The 18062-nt window shown below is 41.6% G+C and overlaps 2 protein-coding genes across 2 annotated transcripts; both read right to left on the reverse strand.

Moving 5' to 3' along the window:
- Positions 1–97: 97 nt before the first annotated feature.
- On the reverse strand, positions 98–4764 carry LOC139286138 (high choriolytic enzyme 1-like). The gene is made up of 7 exons (XM_070906840.1): positions 4690–4764; positions 4098–4143; positions 3114–3266; positions 1958–2075; positions 1153–1331; positions 497–578; positions 98–224 (listed from the first exon to the last, which is right to left on the reverse strand). Exons 1-7 carry the CDS (start codon positions 4762–4764, stop codon positions 98–100), a joined length of 780 nt encoding a protein of 259 aa, XP_070762941.1.
- A 3064-nt stretch (positions 4765–7828) lies between these two features.
- Positions 7829–16372, reverse strand: gtse1 (G-2 and S-phase expressed 1). The gene is made up of 11 exons (XM_070906839.1): positions 16351–16372; positions 16200–16257; positions 13049–13673; positions 11827–11988; positions 11499–11634; positions 10605–11003; positions 9826–9880; positions 9203–9433; positions 8861–9086; positions 8517–8633; positions 7829–8024 (listed from the first exon to the last, which is right to left on the reverse strand). Exons 1-11 carry the CDS (start codon positions 16370–16372, stop codon positions 7935–7937), a joined length of 2121 nt encoding a protein of 706 aa, XP_070762940.1. The 3' UTR covers positions 7829–7934.
- Between the last annotated feature and the right edge of the window lie 1690 nt (positions 16373–18062).

The following is an 18062-nucleotide window of genomic DNA, read 5'->3' on the forward strand; positions in this document are numbered from 1 at the left end:
AAACACACGTGTACATTTTCTTATGGGTCACCCCAAACTCACAGTAACAGAAATATAATATATATATGTACAAACCTGGTGTGTGTTTTCTTACTGTTCAACATTTGTACAGCCTGTTCAGTCTCGTGATGTCATTCTTGCTCATCTGTTTCGCCGTGCCGAATTCAACATTCGCGTTAGGGATCGGCGCCATCGTGGGCTTATTGTTCCCAGAGAAGGCGTACCTGCAATTATAAAGAGTCCAGAGGGTGAATTAGTTTTGGTGTGTATAAAAAAAAAAGTGGAAATTGTTGGTATTTATAATGTAGTCATTATTTTGTTATAGTTTTCTGTGAATAAGAAATGCTGAGGAATTAGGGACTGTATGAAGATGAATAGGTGGGCAGAGGTGGTCAGGACGGTTAAATAGACTTTGTCTCATCCTGGATTAAGTCTTCCCTTTTGACATTTATTTATCTGAATGAACAGTTGTTAGATGGACGGCGGCCTTGTCAACCTGTGGTACTGCATGACGGAGTTGTAGTCGTAGGGGGTGTTCAGGTTCAGAGTGCTCATCTTGTCGAAGGCGTACTCCCAACCTGAGAGGAAAAAAAATCATAACAAGGGTCAGAAAAGACAGAAAATCGTTGGCATGTGATAAACTGTTACTTTTGATCAACCAGTCAGTCCATCGAGAAATTCGTTTTGCATTTGGGTAACACATTAAAGGGCTTGTCACACCAGGATTTAAAACGCTGCCATTTCAATTCGTTCATGAACATTCGACTGTTAGCCAGCGTGGTAGCTCTGAGCTTTATTTCCCCTCTCCCGTAACTACTTTATAGAGAGAAACTAGATAGGATTTCCAGGATTGTGAAAGACTAGCGCTAGCCCGATCAGCTAGTGAGTTAGCGGTTAGCTCGCTAATTATTTTATTAGAAATAAATCAAAATCAAATCAAACCACTGTGCATATTGAGAGTCTTAAGACTGACTTTTACATTTAGTTTAGATCACATCAGGATAAAAAAAATATGCTTAAAATTATTTTATGATCAAGATTTCAATTTAGGTTCAATTTGGGATTATTTTAGGATACATGATTTGGATTTAGGATTCAAATTAGAATAACATTGTAATCGTTTTAATGTTAGGGCGCGTGTGAAGTACGGACCGGACTGGATGTTCTCCCACAGGACCCGGATGTGCTGGTCCCTGTCAGAGCGACACTGTTCGTGGTTGAAGCCGAGTGCGTGGAGCAGCTCGTGCTGGACGGTGCTGTGGTAGAGGCAGCCCTGACGGTCCAGAGACAACGTCTGGGAATAACCACGCCGGCCAACGTACGAGTAACAGCTGCATTCATACAATCAAATAGAAAACAATAATCAAAGTAGTTAACGTGAAGGAATATAGAATTTAAGATACTAACTACGTTAAAAAGTGAGGCGTTTATCTCTTGAAGTTTCTCTATGTAAAGTGTGACACGCACAGTCTTTTCAAATGATATGTAGCGTTAAAATAAAACTCAGTCAGGAAATATTTGAAGCAAAATAGTTTGTTACCCTTCTGAAAACAGCTGTGATTGGGATGTACAGTAATGCGTGTGACAGAATTATTTTTACCGGTTTAGAATCCAAAACCCGGTTTGTAATAGCTTCAGTTTCAGGTCCATAATTGCAACTAAAAATTATTAAAATCCACAGAACTAAATTTTAAATTCTTGTTGAGATACAAAAGTTTCCACATGTTCTCCCAAATACGTCTGAACGTGGAGGAAAATTGCATAAAGTATCTAGAATATTTCCATTTTGACACAAGCTAACGGAGCGTGTTTCCCTTTAAAGAGGAAATCTAAGAGATAAAGCTGCTTTAAGAGACAAGAAACCTTTATATCAAAGATTTAATCTGTGATAGATAGAAGATATTAATTAAAGATAATTAAAAGCATATAGTTTACACACACACACGCAGTTTGTTACCCATTGTTGGACTGGATGCTCAGGTAGTCTCTCTGGTTGGTGCGTTGGACGAAGCGAACGCAGGAGACGTCGTGGAAGGACAGCAGCCCGCGCTCGATGATGGAGCGCTCACGAGAAGCTGAGAAGACACGTGCAGGTGAGAGAGGACAAGACAGGGCCTACGAATGTTTGTCCGCCGTCCTCTGCAGCGACACACAGAAGCATTTTCTGCTCTGATGTTAAGGTTTGGTTTGGTTTAGGCTCAAAAAACGACTTGATCAGGTTTAGGGATTCAAATAAGTACTTTGTTAGGGTTGCTGGGTTAAAAGGACTACCTCAGTTGCCATTATCGTTTACATAATTTAGTTTACTGTTTCTAATAGAACTATTATTTTGAAGTCTCAGCTCAGCGTTCAGTCTTGTTGGGGCTGCTCTCGCACGAGTAAGACTCTTTAGCGACAGCAGCAAGCAAACAGCAAGCACGGACATCTTGTCTGCTCCGATGAAAAGTTTCATGGTGGTCCCGAAGGACTTTGGTGTTAACGGTCTTAAGGAAAGCTGATGACTCCAAGACTTTTCCCTTTCTGTCGTTCTCTCAGTCTCTCCTCAGCACAGACACGTTTATTAGCATGTGCGGCTAATATTTGTTTATCTCTTCAGTGTGGAAAACCTGGTCAAATAAAAACTAAATAAAAATAAGAAGGGATTAGGAAAGGATGTCGGTTAAAGACATGGGGAAATTATTATTATTAGATATTGGATATTGATGAACTTTGGTTTTTGCAAATTTCCAATCCACAATTTTTTAAATTGCTATTATTTGAGTGCACTTTTACAATTTTACAATAAGGTAAAATAATACAGTCAAATAATACAGAGACAATGAGAAACCTTTCAAGATCTGAAAGTTGTGTCAAAACATTTCATAAAAGTGTGTTTTCACTCAAACCTTCAACCAGTCTGACCAGAAAAATGAGAGAGCTGCTGGTTTGAAACAAGTTTCAGTAATTTAAAATACATATAGCTCTGATCACTCCTTCTAAATGGTATTTAACAACTAGCTGATTTTATTTGGAGAAATAAGCACATTACCTCGCACCTTATGGCTCTGCGGCGCTGCATGACATATTTAGATAAACTGTTTTAATACGATTTTTAAAAACATTCAGTTACTTACAGTAATGTGTGGCGATGACATAGGGCACGTAGACCTTCCCGTCGCTGGATTTGCCCCACATGCAGCCGCGGGAGGTGCAGGGATCAGCGTTTCTCTCATTTTCATTGTCGTAAGCAATGTCGTCCATGACGAAGGGCTCTTCTTCCGTATGCACTGTTAGAGGAGGTCATCAAAGGCTCCATCAGTGATTTGACCACATAGATTAGTTTAATTTGACCCTGAAAAATATATCAATGCTGGAAAGATGTATCATTTAAATGTGACCTCTGATCATGATTATAAAAATAGGCAATCATCAGTTTGCAGACAAAGTGATCTCTTTGTTTGATGTAGCACACATACTGAATTTATGACTATATTGATGATTTTATTCTCTCTTAGGGGGACTTGAAATGTTGTTTAGAGGGTGGTGCTGTAGCATTAATCCACCCGGGAACATGAACGTACTCCTCAAACCGACATATTGTGTGTGCAAAGTTGACATGTTGGCCTGAAGGTGTTGCTAGAAGGATGTTTATGGAGTTCAAGGAGCGAGTCCAGCCTTTTCCTGGAGCATGAACGTCCACACCAAACCTCAGACTCTCTGCTTATCAGACTGAGCTAGTTTTAACTACTTTATATACAATTCGGTCATTTGGTCCAGTGGTTCCCAACCTAGGGGTCAGGCCCCTCCAAAGGGTCACAAGAAAAACCTGAGGGGTCGTTAAAAATTAATACCTGCCGATGTTGTATAATGGAGTCCTGTATGATCATTTTTTAACATTAATAGCCTCTCCTTTTTATTTATTTCATTTATTTTTGTGTGGCTATAAATCATTTCATTAACTTTTGTTAATTTGTCTGCATAATATTCTTTTTCAGGACGACTTTGTAACATCTGTCCAGGAAATACAGATGACTGAATAGGATTTTGACAGACTGATTAATGTACATTGTCCATGTTGAATAAAATTTAATAAAAAATAAATGTACATGGTGTCTTACCAACATCCTTGTTGGCCCTCCACAGGAGCTCAGAGACAGACAGATCCTAGATCAGAGACGTCACTCATCAGTCAGGACTCAACCGAGAAGTTAAATGTATTTATGTAGTTTACTTCCTAACTTAGGTCACCCTTTCCTCCTGTATGCATGTACGGCCGGAGCATCAACTTCAGGAAGACACAGTGTTCTGCTGTGTCTACTTACACGTTATATCATAGAACAAGTTAATTTGACACTACGTAAAATTCTGCTTAAATTAACCCATAAGCTGCTGCAAAGTTAGATAATATTTTCCTCACTGTTTGATAACATCAGCACTTAATTAGGGCTTAGAAGTCACTCCAAACATCGACGAATGCATGTGTGTTATTAATTTAGCTCAGTTGCATCAAAAGGCGGCCACGGTTTGGTTTTATTCAATCTCAAAACGACTCAAACTTGTCCAAATGTTCACCAAAAAACTAAAACAACAAACAAAAGAGAGACAGATTAAATCCAACATGAAACAAACTACAGCATGTAAACAAAGTGAAAACAATACATTTCATTCACAGATCACGCATTTACACACAGATATTACAAATATCCTCACCGTCTCTTCGGCCCAGGAGCAGTCAGAGACCACGAGGAGGACGAGGAGACTGAGCGTGCACTTGAAGAAAGCCATGTTACCAGCCTGCAGGTGAACAGTGTTAACACCTGGATGCTGCTGCAGCCGCTGTTTATAGCCTTCAGTATATCTGTTCACTCCTGAAAAAACCCCAGCGTTTTGCTTAGTGATAAGATGCACGTTGCCTTGAAAACACACTGCAGATTCCCACCTTAACTAACCTAAATAAAACCTGCTTGTGGAAGGAAAACCTTGTTCTAGAAAAAACCTCATGAGACCTGGTGAGACTGAGACACCTGCTTCATGTTAACTGAGCTGCCTGACACATAAAGGATGAACCAGATTAATCTGACTGGCTTTGTTCTTAATCTCAGCAAACTGCTACTAAACTACAGAATCCCATTTCCAAGACAAGAAGACACACCACAGATCAACTTGGAAATCACGTTTTATGTTTGTTTTCATTTTCACATTTTTCTGCTTTACTGCATTTTACTTTTACATGTTTGGAAGCTCTTTTCTGCCAGGAAAAAATGTTTGTGAAACAAATGCATGACATACAAAGTGAAATCATGACATAGTAGGTTATAATTTGGAATTTCTATTTTATAATTTTCACATTTGACTTATTATAGTACACATTTGACTTGGCATCTCAGAATTATAACTCTCATAAATTATGGCTCTTAATTTTGCCTTAGAAAGTAAAATATTTGACTTAGTGTGTCACAGAATTTTAATTTAAGACATCATTAGACATCATGACATTTGACAACATATATATTATTTTTTAATTTTACATGGATTACCAATGACATTGTTTATGCTGCATAGACAGCACATCCACTGGTTTTTCAAAATAAAAGCACACACACACACACACACCTCAATGGCCTCAATCTGGACAGTTGTGATGTGTTTACTGAATTTAACTTCAAAGGCTAGGTTTTGTATTTTTTCCTATCTTTCTTGATACAATACTTACATGCCCATATGAGCACTGAAATAATTCCTGTAATAATTACTTATCCTCACTGATATAAATGAGGTGGGCAAAATAATAGAATCACCTGTTCAGCAGCACCACAAACTACATTCTGCAAAATGACCATACAGTCGAATCAACGCCTCTCTAAATCAGTTTCAACAAAAACTCAACATTTTAACCTTCATGAAGGATTTATTGCAGGACTGTTGTATAAGACTGCATTAGTTTTAGCGAGGTGTACCTAACAAACTGGTGCTTATTCCTAATTTTAAGCTTAAGAGCAAAATTACGTCACTCCTAAGAGTAAAAAAAGTCTTAATTGCGTCAAACTTCTGAGTAAATTCTACTTCCTGTAGCAGTTACCCTTTAAATACATTAAGGGTTTGTGTTGTGTGAGTTCAGCAGCAAGCATGTCAGATCTTAAACTCTCACAAACACACACACACGTTCACTCCATATACTAAATACATTTCAGTAACTCTATTTGAAGGGGTGTGCACAAGACTAACATGACACCTGTCATGAACATAAAGGAGTGTGACTTAAATCAGCTTCTTTCCGGGTTTTAGGACTCATTACTGCAGCTCTCTATTGTGTATATTATGAATATTTTCCTTGACCTCAACTACAGGGGTTCAATTTTGTCATTTCTTATTGACGTCCGGAAATGTCATAACAGCGTCAACTGCAGTTAGTCATAAACATTCGTAAAGACTCCTTCAAGGTCATGAAGGTGTCATGTCAGTCTTATGAACTCCCATTCAAATAAAGTGTTAACTACATTTCTTCAACCGAACTGTTGGTGGTCACGTTGCATTGTGGGTAATGTTCCCTGGTAGCCAAGGGAACCCCGAAGCAACCACAGACCAGCCAGGGACCTGTGTTACATCCCTCTCCCTTATTGCCTGTTATCTCTCTGCTGTTGCTGTCCAATGAAGGCATAAAATGCCAAAAAGAATAATAATAAACCCCAACAATTTAGAATTATGCTAATTAGCCATAACTATCTATTCTAGCTGTGTATAGTATTTTATATCTGAATATTACTAGTAATATCTGCAATAATTCTCGCCTGCAACTCTTAAGCCAACACTGTGGCTGTTTCTTTTTGCTTCATTCCTCTTGTGCAAAAACTAAAAACAATCTGCAGAAGCAAAAAATGCCACAAATGACCATTTCTTGCATTGTAGACACAAGACTGTATAAATGTAAATGGTGACGGTATAAGTCTTTCTTCAAGTTAATGGAGTCTTCTGTCTTTCCTGCAATTTGGCTGTACGTAAGAAGAGTGGTGTCTTCATGTATAAAGGCTGCATTCAAGTGCAATTAAATATCTTTAATGAAGAAATGTTGGAAATACAAACTGACCAGAAGCTCATGGGCTCCAGCCCCCCCCTGCGTGAAATAGAAACACCATAGAAATGCCATTTTACCTTTTCAAATAATCTTTTTCAATAATTTGTTGTTGTTAAAGTATGAAAAAGATATGGAAATATGAAGGATAAACATATGTATGATTTTCTATATTAAGTATATCCTGATTGTATGCAATGCCAGGGAATAAAGAATAAAGACAAAGAAACATATTTACTTGTGTGTCTGAATGTCCAGAACTGTACAATAACAAACTGGCCTCACATCAAGACTAGACAAAGGCAAAATATAGCTTCCATGTTTGTTACAAAAACAGTTTGAGTCTCTGAAACGTACCGATCTACTGCTAGCAACATTAGCATTGTAGCTAAAAACAGGAGTTGCACAGCCCTGTTTTTCTGCTGTAATGTGAATATAAAAAAGAGCAGAACATACCAGCAGCTCCTGGGCTCCGTTTCCCAAAAGCATCTAAACACCAAGATGATGTCTACTGATCAACTTCAAATAAACTAAACATAATATTTAAGTATACACAATATTTAATAACAATCAGGTTTCCATGTTGGTGAACTGATATCAGCAGCACATGAACACACAGGAGCATGAGAGTTTACAGTAGTGACATTAACAACATTTATTCAGACATCAGTAAGAGCAGCAAGACGGAGACAAATAAAAGTACAATCAGGTGCAGAAAAACGTCAGCAACCTTTGAATATTTTCATCATTTAAAACACAATACTCTGCTTCAGTAAAGAAGTTAACTTAACTGGATTATTTTTATTATGAGTTTCTGAAGACAGAAACCTGCTGAGTCCAGTTTACTCCAGAGACCATCAGATCCAGGTCTTCGGGAGGATCGGGATCAGAAGGACAGGTTGATGAGTGGAGCGTCGTTCTCCCTCTTGTCTTCTGGGCTCCACTTGATGAGCGGAGAGCTCAGGTCGATCAGCTGCTGAAACAAATACAAACAGGTTGAAAACACAATTTCAAATTTGCTGAAGTCTGTCAGTCTGTCAAAGTCATACTTTCATGTTAAATAATAAAGAAATGTTTGTTTGAGTGTAAAAAGAATCGTTAGGGTTAGGAAAATACACTAATTTTCAATTAATTCATTTTCTGCAGATAGAACATTAGACTGATGTTATCTGTCTCCTACACACTAAATCTGCAGCAACACCAGAGTCAACTCATTAAATGTAAGGGTTTATAATGGATTATAAAGTTTGATATTATATTGGATTCTGTTTGATACAGGTTGGAAGAACACTACTGTTTAAAACAAACTGTTATCGTATAATATCCCAAACAAGAAGCACATGTGCGTGTACATGTGCAGGGCTGTCCACAAACCTTTGGACATGTAATGCAACTTCACATATGAATGTCGTAATATCTTAACATGTCGTCTGGGTTTGTGGACATAACCAGGCGAGGTGTCAGTTACCTGATTTGAGGTGCAGGTCTTGTTGCTGGTCCGGATCAGGTCGGGGGTGTTGGTCAAGTCGATGAGCAGTTTCTCTTGAGGATGCAGAGTCGGAGCTGGAAGATCCAACAGGAGAACCTGAAACAGAGAGAACGGAGAGAGCGTCAGTGTGATGAAGCTCTGTGAGGTTCTCCTGAAGGAAGCAGCAGACTGAACCGAGGAGCAGGATGAAGACGCCCCTCACGACTCGGTTCATGAACCTGTAGTTTCAGTCTGTTACAGCAGAATCAGCTTTGGGGGGCAGATGGTAAAAACTGATGTCACGCAAACTTAAAACTGGTGTGTGTGTGTGTGTGACCTCTGACCTCCTGTGTCTTGCTGTTGCTCTCCTCTGTAGTTTCCAGTTCCATCAAGTTTCTTTTGGGCTCTGATTCGCCCTGACATGGTGCTCCAGGCTCCATGCTCTCCGATTGGTCAGGCTGTGGAGGGCTGGAGGGCGGGGTAGCAGAGAGCTCCTCCTCCTCTAGACAGAAGGGCTGGATGTCAGGGACATCAACAGGCTCCGCCTCCTGTGTGTCTGCAGGTGCGGGGCTACGCAGAAACAACACAGCGATAAACACAGTGAGACCTCTGCATGTGTTGTCGCGGTAACAGGCACGGTTGTTTTGATATTGGTTATTGGTTGATAGAAGTTTAACGCATTTCACCTGCAGCTTCTCTCTCTACTGGCCGAGGCGGAGCAGGGGGCGGGGTCAGAGCCAGGGGTGGGTGGCGCCCTGGTGGGCCGGGTCTGATTGGTGGGCGTCGCGACAGGGATGGCGGACATCCTGCGCTTCACTGGGGTTGGGAGGGCGGAGGGACGCCGCGCCTTCACCTGCAGTGACCTGCAGCTGCCAACAGAGGGCGTCAGAGGGCCAGCAGAGGGCTTCTGAGGAAGACTACAGGAGAGGAAGGGGTTTATTGCTGATGTCTCTGATCTGTCAGAAAGGAAGGTAGAATTTAACCCCAACAAACCCGACTTCAGACTTTAAAAGCAGCAAAAAGCGACAGGACACATTCTTTTACCTGAATGACATGTTTATTATCTAGCAATATTCCTCAGTACTTAAAGCTCCGGTCATTGATTATGACGGGCTGAGTGATAAAGTGTTCAGAGCAGATAATCAGTTCTTCTAAACCCGTCTTACTCTTATCTGTGAGTCTTAGTCATACAAGCGTTCCAAGTCACCAAACCCTCTTAACTGTTCAAACTTGCTTTAAACTGCTCGTTTTAGCCGGATGAATGTCACCGGTTCAGGAGTACTCGGGGGTGTAGTAGGATGTTATCTACCTGTCCACGCTGCTCGCTGACGTCAGCCTCTTTGGCTTCAACATCTTTGAGACGTCTGGAGACGAAACACAAAGACAGATGGAGTGAGAGAGAGACAGGCAGGTGTATCAGATGGATCAAATACAGAAACTAAAGACTTACTTTAGTTTAAACCAAAAGGTTAAAAAAAAAAAAACATAAAACCCATCAGTTCAGTCCTGAATGTGAAGACCAGAATCTGCATTCCTTCAGGCACTAAAACCTTCGAATTAAGTTGGTCCTTATTTACCAAAGAACCACACTGAGGTTCTGTGCAGGTAGAAAAGTGGCACAGCTGAAAATTGTGCATTTGGTCTTATGCAGTATGTATTTTAAGGCGTTCCTGTTGAGAAGCACCACATACAGGAGGAAGGAAGGGAAATGTATACATGCATCTGCTGCAACACATGTTGCTAATGTAACAGCTCTATTCTTAGTAATTAGCATGCTAAATTGAAAAATTGCACCAACACAACATTTTGGGCCCCTGACAATAACATGCAGCAAGTCTAGTAAATATACCCCACAGAGTTGTGTTCACCGTTGTGTTGGCTGCTGTGTTCAGGATTCAGCAGCAGAATTCAAATTCATAGTCTCTGTAGTTTGGTCTGATTTATTTATTCATTTTTAATTGGTTTAAAGAACCAATGACCCAGTTTAAAGAACAGAATAACAGTTTTCTAAAAAAACTCCAGGATGAAACAAACTGATCGGATGACTGAATAAACAGACATCGCTCTGACATCATCGGCGCCCCTTACCGTCTCCGTGGGGGACTCCTCTGACTCCTCCGCTGGGTGTCGGTAGGACCAGGGCCTCAGGTTTGGATTTGGTCTTCAATCCGCTCTGCGGCCGCACTGAGGCCGTGGTGGGGATGGAGGCGGTCCTCTCCGAAACTCTCTTGGCAGGCGTCACCTGGAGGGGCGTGGTCTCAGCTCTCTTCAGCGGCGTGGACCTTGTGGCTTTGACGCGTTCCACCTCAGACAGCTTCCTGGCCTGGGTGGACAGCGAGCGGCGGCCGGCGGCGGAGGACACTGGTTCTGTGGCGGTGTAGACGGTGGAGCGGCGCGGTCTGCTGTGAGTGGGTGGTCTGCTGATGCTGCTGGGGGCGGGGCCTGTGGAGCCGCTCAGACTCCGGTTCAGAGAGGAGTTGGGTTTACCTGAGAGGAGACAACACCTGTACTGTTGCATGTTCTGATTGGATGATGAGAGCAGGGGGAAGCAGGGTAGGTAGGTTCGCAGTCAGCTGGTTAGTTAAATGTTAGCCAGCATTTAGCAGTTAGCTGGTGTGAATGTGAATGTTTAGTTTTAGTAAGAAGTAGCTTCTCAGTTAGCATGTTACCCTTAATTAACACCTCGGACACCCTGAAAAACTAAATCTAATTTTGGGGGAGTCTCAAAATTGAAGCTTACTTTATTCTATTCATCTACTCCTTAAAGTTTATTTTTGTGTTGAAATGTGACAAGCAGCACAGAGAATTTGTGTTTTTATGTGTCATTTGTAGAAGCTAGCAGATATCAAGAAGGCAACGTCCTTTGACACAATTAATTCAATTCACCCTCCAGCTTGTTGCTAGCACCTGTCCACTGGAGCCATTAATCCCAAACTTGCAGAGTACGCCTTCAAAGCTGGTAATAATTAGCTGTCAGCTTACCTTTAGCGGGGGACAGAGAGATGCTGGAGTTGAAGCTGGACACCGAGGACGAGGATGAGGACGTGTTCTTCCTTTCCGTCACCCTCCTGCTCTGAAGGGGAGGAGCTTTCACACCTGACAGGTTTCTCATAACACTCTGACGGAGAAAAAATGATCAGTTATTTACCACAAGGTGTGAAGATGTCTATAATAATAAACATAACAATCAATATCATGAGTTACATTAAATGTGTTTGACTGCAGTGACTGACTGTGTACAACAGGTGGAGCTGTTTGACTGGATTTCCATGATAAATCAACCAGAATCAGTTTTGAACTGGCAAGTTACCTTGGTGGGCGGAGCCAACATGCGTTTTCCCAGCAGGCTGGAGTTGAGGGAGGAGTCGCTGATGTCAGACGCCACGCTCGCCGAATCAGAGAGCAGATCCTCACATGACTCTGCCCTGCTGGAGGGACGAGAGGACGGGCTACGCCTCCAACCCCCCACCGCCTGAAACAGGAAAAAGAGAGCAGACAGGTGACATCACATCTTCATTCATCTATTATCACAGTGATATCCAAACTGGGTGTCAGGACCCCTGCAGTGGGTCACAAGTGTCTCACCGGGGAACTTGCAACAGATCATATAAACACCATTTTATGAATAATTATTTACAGTTCTGTGTTTAATATTCAACTAAAAACATCCGTTTCTATTTCTTGGCTAAGACCAGCTACGGCCCGGATTCTCCACTGGCTCCTCAGAGCCATGAAATGGTTTACACAGTCCCCTGTAAAGTTGCAGTTTTTGTAACGCCGGCTCCAGGCTAGCTGTTTCCCCCTCTTTCCAGTCTTTGTGAGGAGCTAAGCTAACAGATTTGGGTTGTTGTATTTAGTGAGTGGTATCCATCTTCTTATAGATAATAATATGTGTACAATAGAAAGACATAAAAGAGATCAGAACGTGGAAACATAATTGCACCTTTTCACTGCAGGAACATTGTCTTTGGTTCTGCTTTTGTCTCCACTGTTCTCTGCCGGTTTCTTGGAACTAGATTTTGGCAACTCAATTCAATTTTAGGTACTTTGAGGGGATGGCGGCATTGCTGTCAACCATGATTGGTTAAGCAGATGTGACGCCATGTTTCATAGTTTGCCAACACTTCTACCATTAGTCTGTGTAGTCTGCCTATACACAGAATGAAATGTTATTTCAATGTTAACTCCACTCCTTCCATTGTTGTTTGTCCCACAACTGGTCTTGCTCAGCTACTAAACAGACCTCAAAACTGACAGTGTCGTCCCTTTTTTTTTGTACATTTTAAATGTCCCAGCTTGTAAAACACAGTGAAAACACAAGATGAACCTTGTGCCAAAAGACGCACATGGTTCTGTAAGTTCACATTCTGGAAAGAACCAGGTGAGTTCCTGCAGTGGAGAAGGCCGACAGTAGATCTGCAGTTACAGGTTGACACCAGATGGCACCATCAACCCTGTCATAATTTTTGGCGTTTTATAGACTGAATGCTTCACCTGTGAATTGAAAGGTACAAAACAAACTCCTCTCCTACTTTTCTTGGCGGTTGTAGTCTGGTTTTCTCCACTCTGCTCTTGCTGGCTGAAAGGGAAGTTTTTGGGGCAGCCGGTTTGCTCGGCAGCACGACACCGACGCCCAGCGTGGCTTTCCCTCGCAGCCCCGTCCTGGGCTGAGGCTTGACCCCAACCACAGGGCTGGAGGTGCTGAGTCTGGTGGTGGCAACTGCGCGGGTGGATGCAGTTGTGTTGGAGCTGCTTTCCCTCAGAAGGCGGCGCCGAACAGCGGGCGGCAGCTCCTTCATGGGACTGTCCTGCACGCAGAAGGTCTGGCGTTTGATGGGGCTGAGTGCACTGGTGGTCTGACCGAGCACACCCAGTTTGGCCTCAGCGTCCTGGACAAACTCCTCCCTGCTGGTTGTGGTGTTGTTGGTGGTCTTGTCGTCCTCGCCGTGTGGCTGGCTGAGTTCGCCGCTCTGCAGCTGGTCGGCTAGTCTGTGGGCTTCCTGACACACTGCCTCCAGCTGATCTCCCGTCAGCGGACTCCAACTCGTTCGAACGCTGCCGCCCTCAAGCCGAGACATCATGTTAACAGAGACACACGTCTCCTTATGGCTGACTGGACCCATGAACACCTCATCTTCATCTTCATCACCTTTGGCGCTGCAGAGCAGAGAGAGATATCACTGACATCACGGCTGAGAGGAACACAAACAGTGAATGTTCACATTTCAGTTTTTTTAATAATAGAATATTTGTTAAACCAAACAAAAAGATGAGACCAGTCATGAAGTCTTACATTTAATGTTGTACTGGTGGTTGACCAGCAGATGTCACCATTTTGACTGTCCAGAACAATAAACTTAACATCATAACATGGTAATGTAACAAGAATACATGCAGTGTAGGCTAATTCTCTCTGTAATTTATTTACTAGTTCTACAATCGTGTTTACTTTCACGACCAATAGAGACCTGATATTAATAACTATAATACTAGATTGTTAAATAACGTTACACTGCCAATTACACCCAAAGAGGCTGCAAAATGTTTTAGCAGAGATTTAATACTTTCTGTTTTTCTGGAGCTGACTCAACACCATCTGAAATGTATTCTAATATTTTGAGAGCAGGTCCTCCATTTCCATCGTGCACTGCATTGTGGGTCAGTAGTGTCCATTAAAAGCACATAATAAAAACAACAAGTAGCCCCGTGTGAGACGTCAGCACTCCTTACTTTGCTTACACCATATCTTATGCAAACTTTAGAGGACACAATCACAAGAATATGTTTCACCCAGTTACTTACATCAACAGATTTTATCTTCAAAAAGTATTTTTTCTATTTGTTTATACATTTTCTGTGTGTGTTGCGAGGAGGGGGCTGCAACTGCATTTCATTGTGCAAACCTGTATTGTGCAATTACAACAAAGCTGAACCCTCAACTGAACTTTCAACCTTGACTTTGGACGCTGGACAGTGAGTTTAGAGATTTTGTGATGAGGACATCAGACTGAAACTGAAACGTCGGGGGACAAAATAGGATTTTGAAATGAATGATTATTGGTGACTCTGGTAACACTTCCGCTGTACCTGAAACAGAGTTTAACCCTTGTGTGGTGTTAGTATTTTTGTTACTCAGCCAGTGTTCATGGGTCTGGTGGACCCGCTAGAGTTTTGGGTTTTCAAAACAACACAATCAAACAATTTTATGTTAAAATACTCAACAGATGTTTACTTCATCCCAATTACAAGTCCTATGAACAGCAAACATGGTTAATATTTGCCCTTTACCTTTGTTAGATCACATTTATGAATTAATGTGCAACTCGGTTTTTTTAATAAAATGTAATAAAAAAAGAAAATCAGTTATAATCAAGTGGAGTGAGTGGAAAAAAACACATTTACAAATGAAGCATGATGTTTCATACATAGCATAGACATATAACTCATTCAGGTCAGTTTACATAACACAAGTTGAACACATACAGTAACAATATCAGTCTCAACACATCAGGGATTCTGTGGATTCCCCTTTGGACCTGAAAACTCCAGCAAGGATAAGAACCCCAAAGTAGGCATGTAAATCAGTTTGGTCCATCTCCTTCCACCTCTCTTCAAAAACACGCCTTCCTTCAAGATTAGTGCAATCCAGAATAATTTTCTGGATGGAATCTGGGATGAAAAGCTCAAATGAAGACTTGATGTCCTGCACACGAGTAACTGCCAGCCGTGTTGGCCCTGGTTGCATCCTTATCACATTAGCAGCTCTGCGGGGTGGCTCATTTCTTGGGCAAGAAGACCATTCAATTTCACCATTTTTTGACATCCATATTTCTTCACTTGCTATCTGGTGGGCTTGTTCTGGTCCTGGAGCTGGCTGCTGACGGGCTGGTCCCGGTGCTGGCTGCTGACGGGCTGGTCCCGGTGCTGGCTGCTGACGGGCTGGTCCCGGAGCTGGCTGCTGACGGGCTACTCGTCTTCGTTTTGGTACTAATTGGTGCTCAACCTCATCCTCTTCTTCAAAGTCACTGTCAGACTCTGAATTTTCAGAAATGTGATCTTCACATTCTGAAACCTCTTCCTCGACATCATCATCAGAAGCTTCTCTCTCTTCCAAAATCAATTGCAAGGCCCTCTCAGCAGATAATCTTTTGGCCATCTTGATCAGTTGTGATAAGGAACCACACTGGCAAAGCCATATTTATAGTGTTACGCCCCTAATTTGCAGGTGGGATAGAGTATGAGAAAATAAAGTTTGGTTCCCGCAAGACAGAGGGTAAAATGTGCGGGAATGTAAGAGCAGACGGTGTTGGTAGTTGAATTTTCAATAATGTTGCACCTTTGTGCGGGAGCAGGAGGGGCAGAAAACACTATCAGTAGCCCCAGAAAGAAGGAAGACAGAGTGAAGGTACACAGGACCTACACTTTCCACACTTTTATTAGCCCCGGGTCCAGTGGACCCAAACACCCTGTATGTAATATAAATGCGTAGGGTGGGTGTACAGTATGCGGTCATTGAAAATGTGTTTTGATTTATGTTCTTCACAGAAAATGAGCCAAAGCCAATGAATTTCAGGTTGAAAAAATAATTAATTGTTTCATTTTTCTTTTGATAAAAACTGAAAACGGGTCCCACAGACCCGAACACCATACAAGGGTTAATAGAAGCCGTCATGCGTTTCCTACCTGGCAGGTGACAGAGAAACATCGAAGTCAAACTTCTCATCAGGCAGAAAGAACAGATCTGTTCGGGGACACAAACATTGTTCATAAAACACATTAATAAGGTGTCAGCGGTGTATAAATGCTGACGCAGGGTCAGTGAGTGTTAACTTACCGCTGTTAGCTCGACAGTCCATCCCGCTGTTGGTTCTTCTCTGTAGGGAACAGATTGATCCGGATCAGACCTGCAGCGGTTACATTCTGACATTAAACTATAATATATACAACATTTTACATTAACCCTCTGATAAACAGCGGAGAGAGTGAATTTAAACACGAACTTTCAACTTCACGCTAACTATAACGTTAGCCTGCTAGCCCGTTAGATCACCAGCTAAATCAAACGCTGGCCAACCGATATGAGCTTTAAAACTGAGGATTTAAACATTAAGTTTGGTTCATTTGGCGGCTCGTGGGACTTGCACAGGGTCACATTTTGATTGAAGTAAAAACCTACAAACCTCAAGTTCCTCTAAAAACTCAACCTTCTTTTCTCCTCCGCATTCAAACTGCGACACGAAAACACAAAACCACACAAACAATTCAAATCTGCTGTGCTGCTGGTCACGCGACTCAGACGCACGCAGCGATTGGTTGGAAGTGTTTCACGTAATCGCGAGCAGAGTTGTGGGGATTGTAGTCCAAAGAGGAGTTCTTCAGTTTATTGGCGCATTATCGCCCCCTTCTGCTCCGGAATGCGGATCAGACTAATCCCTTCAAACAAACAGACAAAAACGTAACTTTCACTCACACACACACGCACGCACGCACACACACACACTGGACTACATGTCATCCTCCATGCTTTACAACACAGTCCTACTATAAAATCCTACTTAACCATCATATCCTATAAAAACAAAACCTTTATCCCTTCAGAAAGCTAACAGTGACCTGACCTTATTCTCATTTTATTCTCACAATCCACTTTTTTCTTAGTATTCTTAAAATATTCTGCTTTTTTAAATCTCTAAATGATTACTTTCATAATTTTCAACATTTTAAATGCCAATGTTACATTATTCTCTAAATATTTCAACTTAATTCTGGAAATAAGAACAAATTGGTCACAGGTTGTCACACCGTTAACACTTTATTCTTGAAAATACTGAAATTTTTAAAAACTATTGTAAAATTACGATTTTACTCTCACAGTATTACAACTTTTAATATCATCTTTTTGATATGGACACCGAGCTTTCACAAGAGGTCTGGGAGAATATTGTCCACAAGATAAATGGGTCAGTAAGAGCAAATTTAAATAAAATAAAATCATAAATATTATATTTATATATACATATAAAATAATTCATAGATATTGTTGGACTCCAGTCAGACTTAAGAAGATTGCTCTAATTCAAAGCAATTAGTGCTGTAAGTGTTCTACACCTCATGTGGGACTGTCTGCTGGTTTGGACCCGAGTGGTTTGGGCAGTTGAGGAGTCGCTGGATCAGCCTTTGCCAAGCACGCCAAATCTGTTCGACCAGCTGGACTCTTGCAGGCTTCCTTAATGCAGCCAGGATTATACTAAGCAACTGGAAACATACAAGCACACCTTGTCATAAGGAATTCATGACGGTTACAGCCTCACAGGAGTCAATGCGAGTCAAAGATTCTGTGTTGAAATTCACTGAAATGTGGGTCAGCTTGGTCACGCGTTGTGGGGAGGGGGAGATGCTGCGGCCTATCATGCTGTGCTGTGTAAAAAGATTAAAAACTCTAAATAACAAAAAATACTGTCTTTTTTCTTTGAAAACCACAAATTTATTTTCACATTACAACTTTTTCTAATAAAATTACAATCTGGAAATACTTTTTCTTGTAAC

The sequence above is a fragment of the Enoplosus armatus genome, chromosome 6 (assembly GCF_043641665.1).
Source record: "Enoplosus armatus isolate fEnoArm2 chromosome 6, fEnoArm2.hap1, whole genome shotgun sequence".
NCBI lineage: Eukaryota > Metazoa > Chordata > Actinopteri > Centrarchiformes > Enoplosidae > Enoplosus > Enoplosus armatus.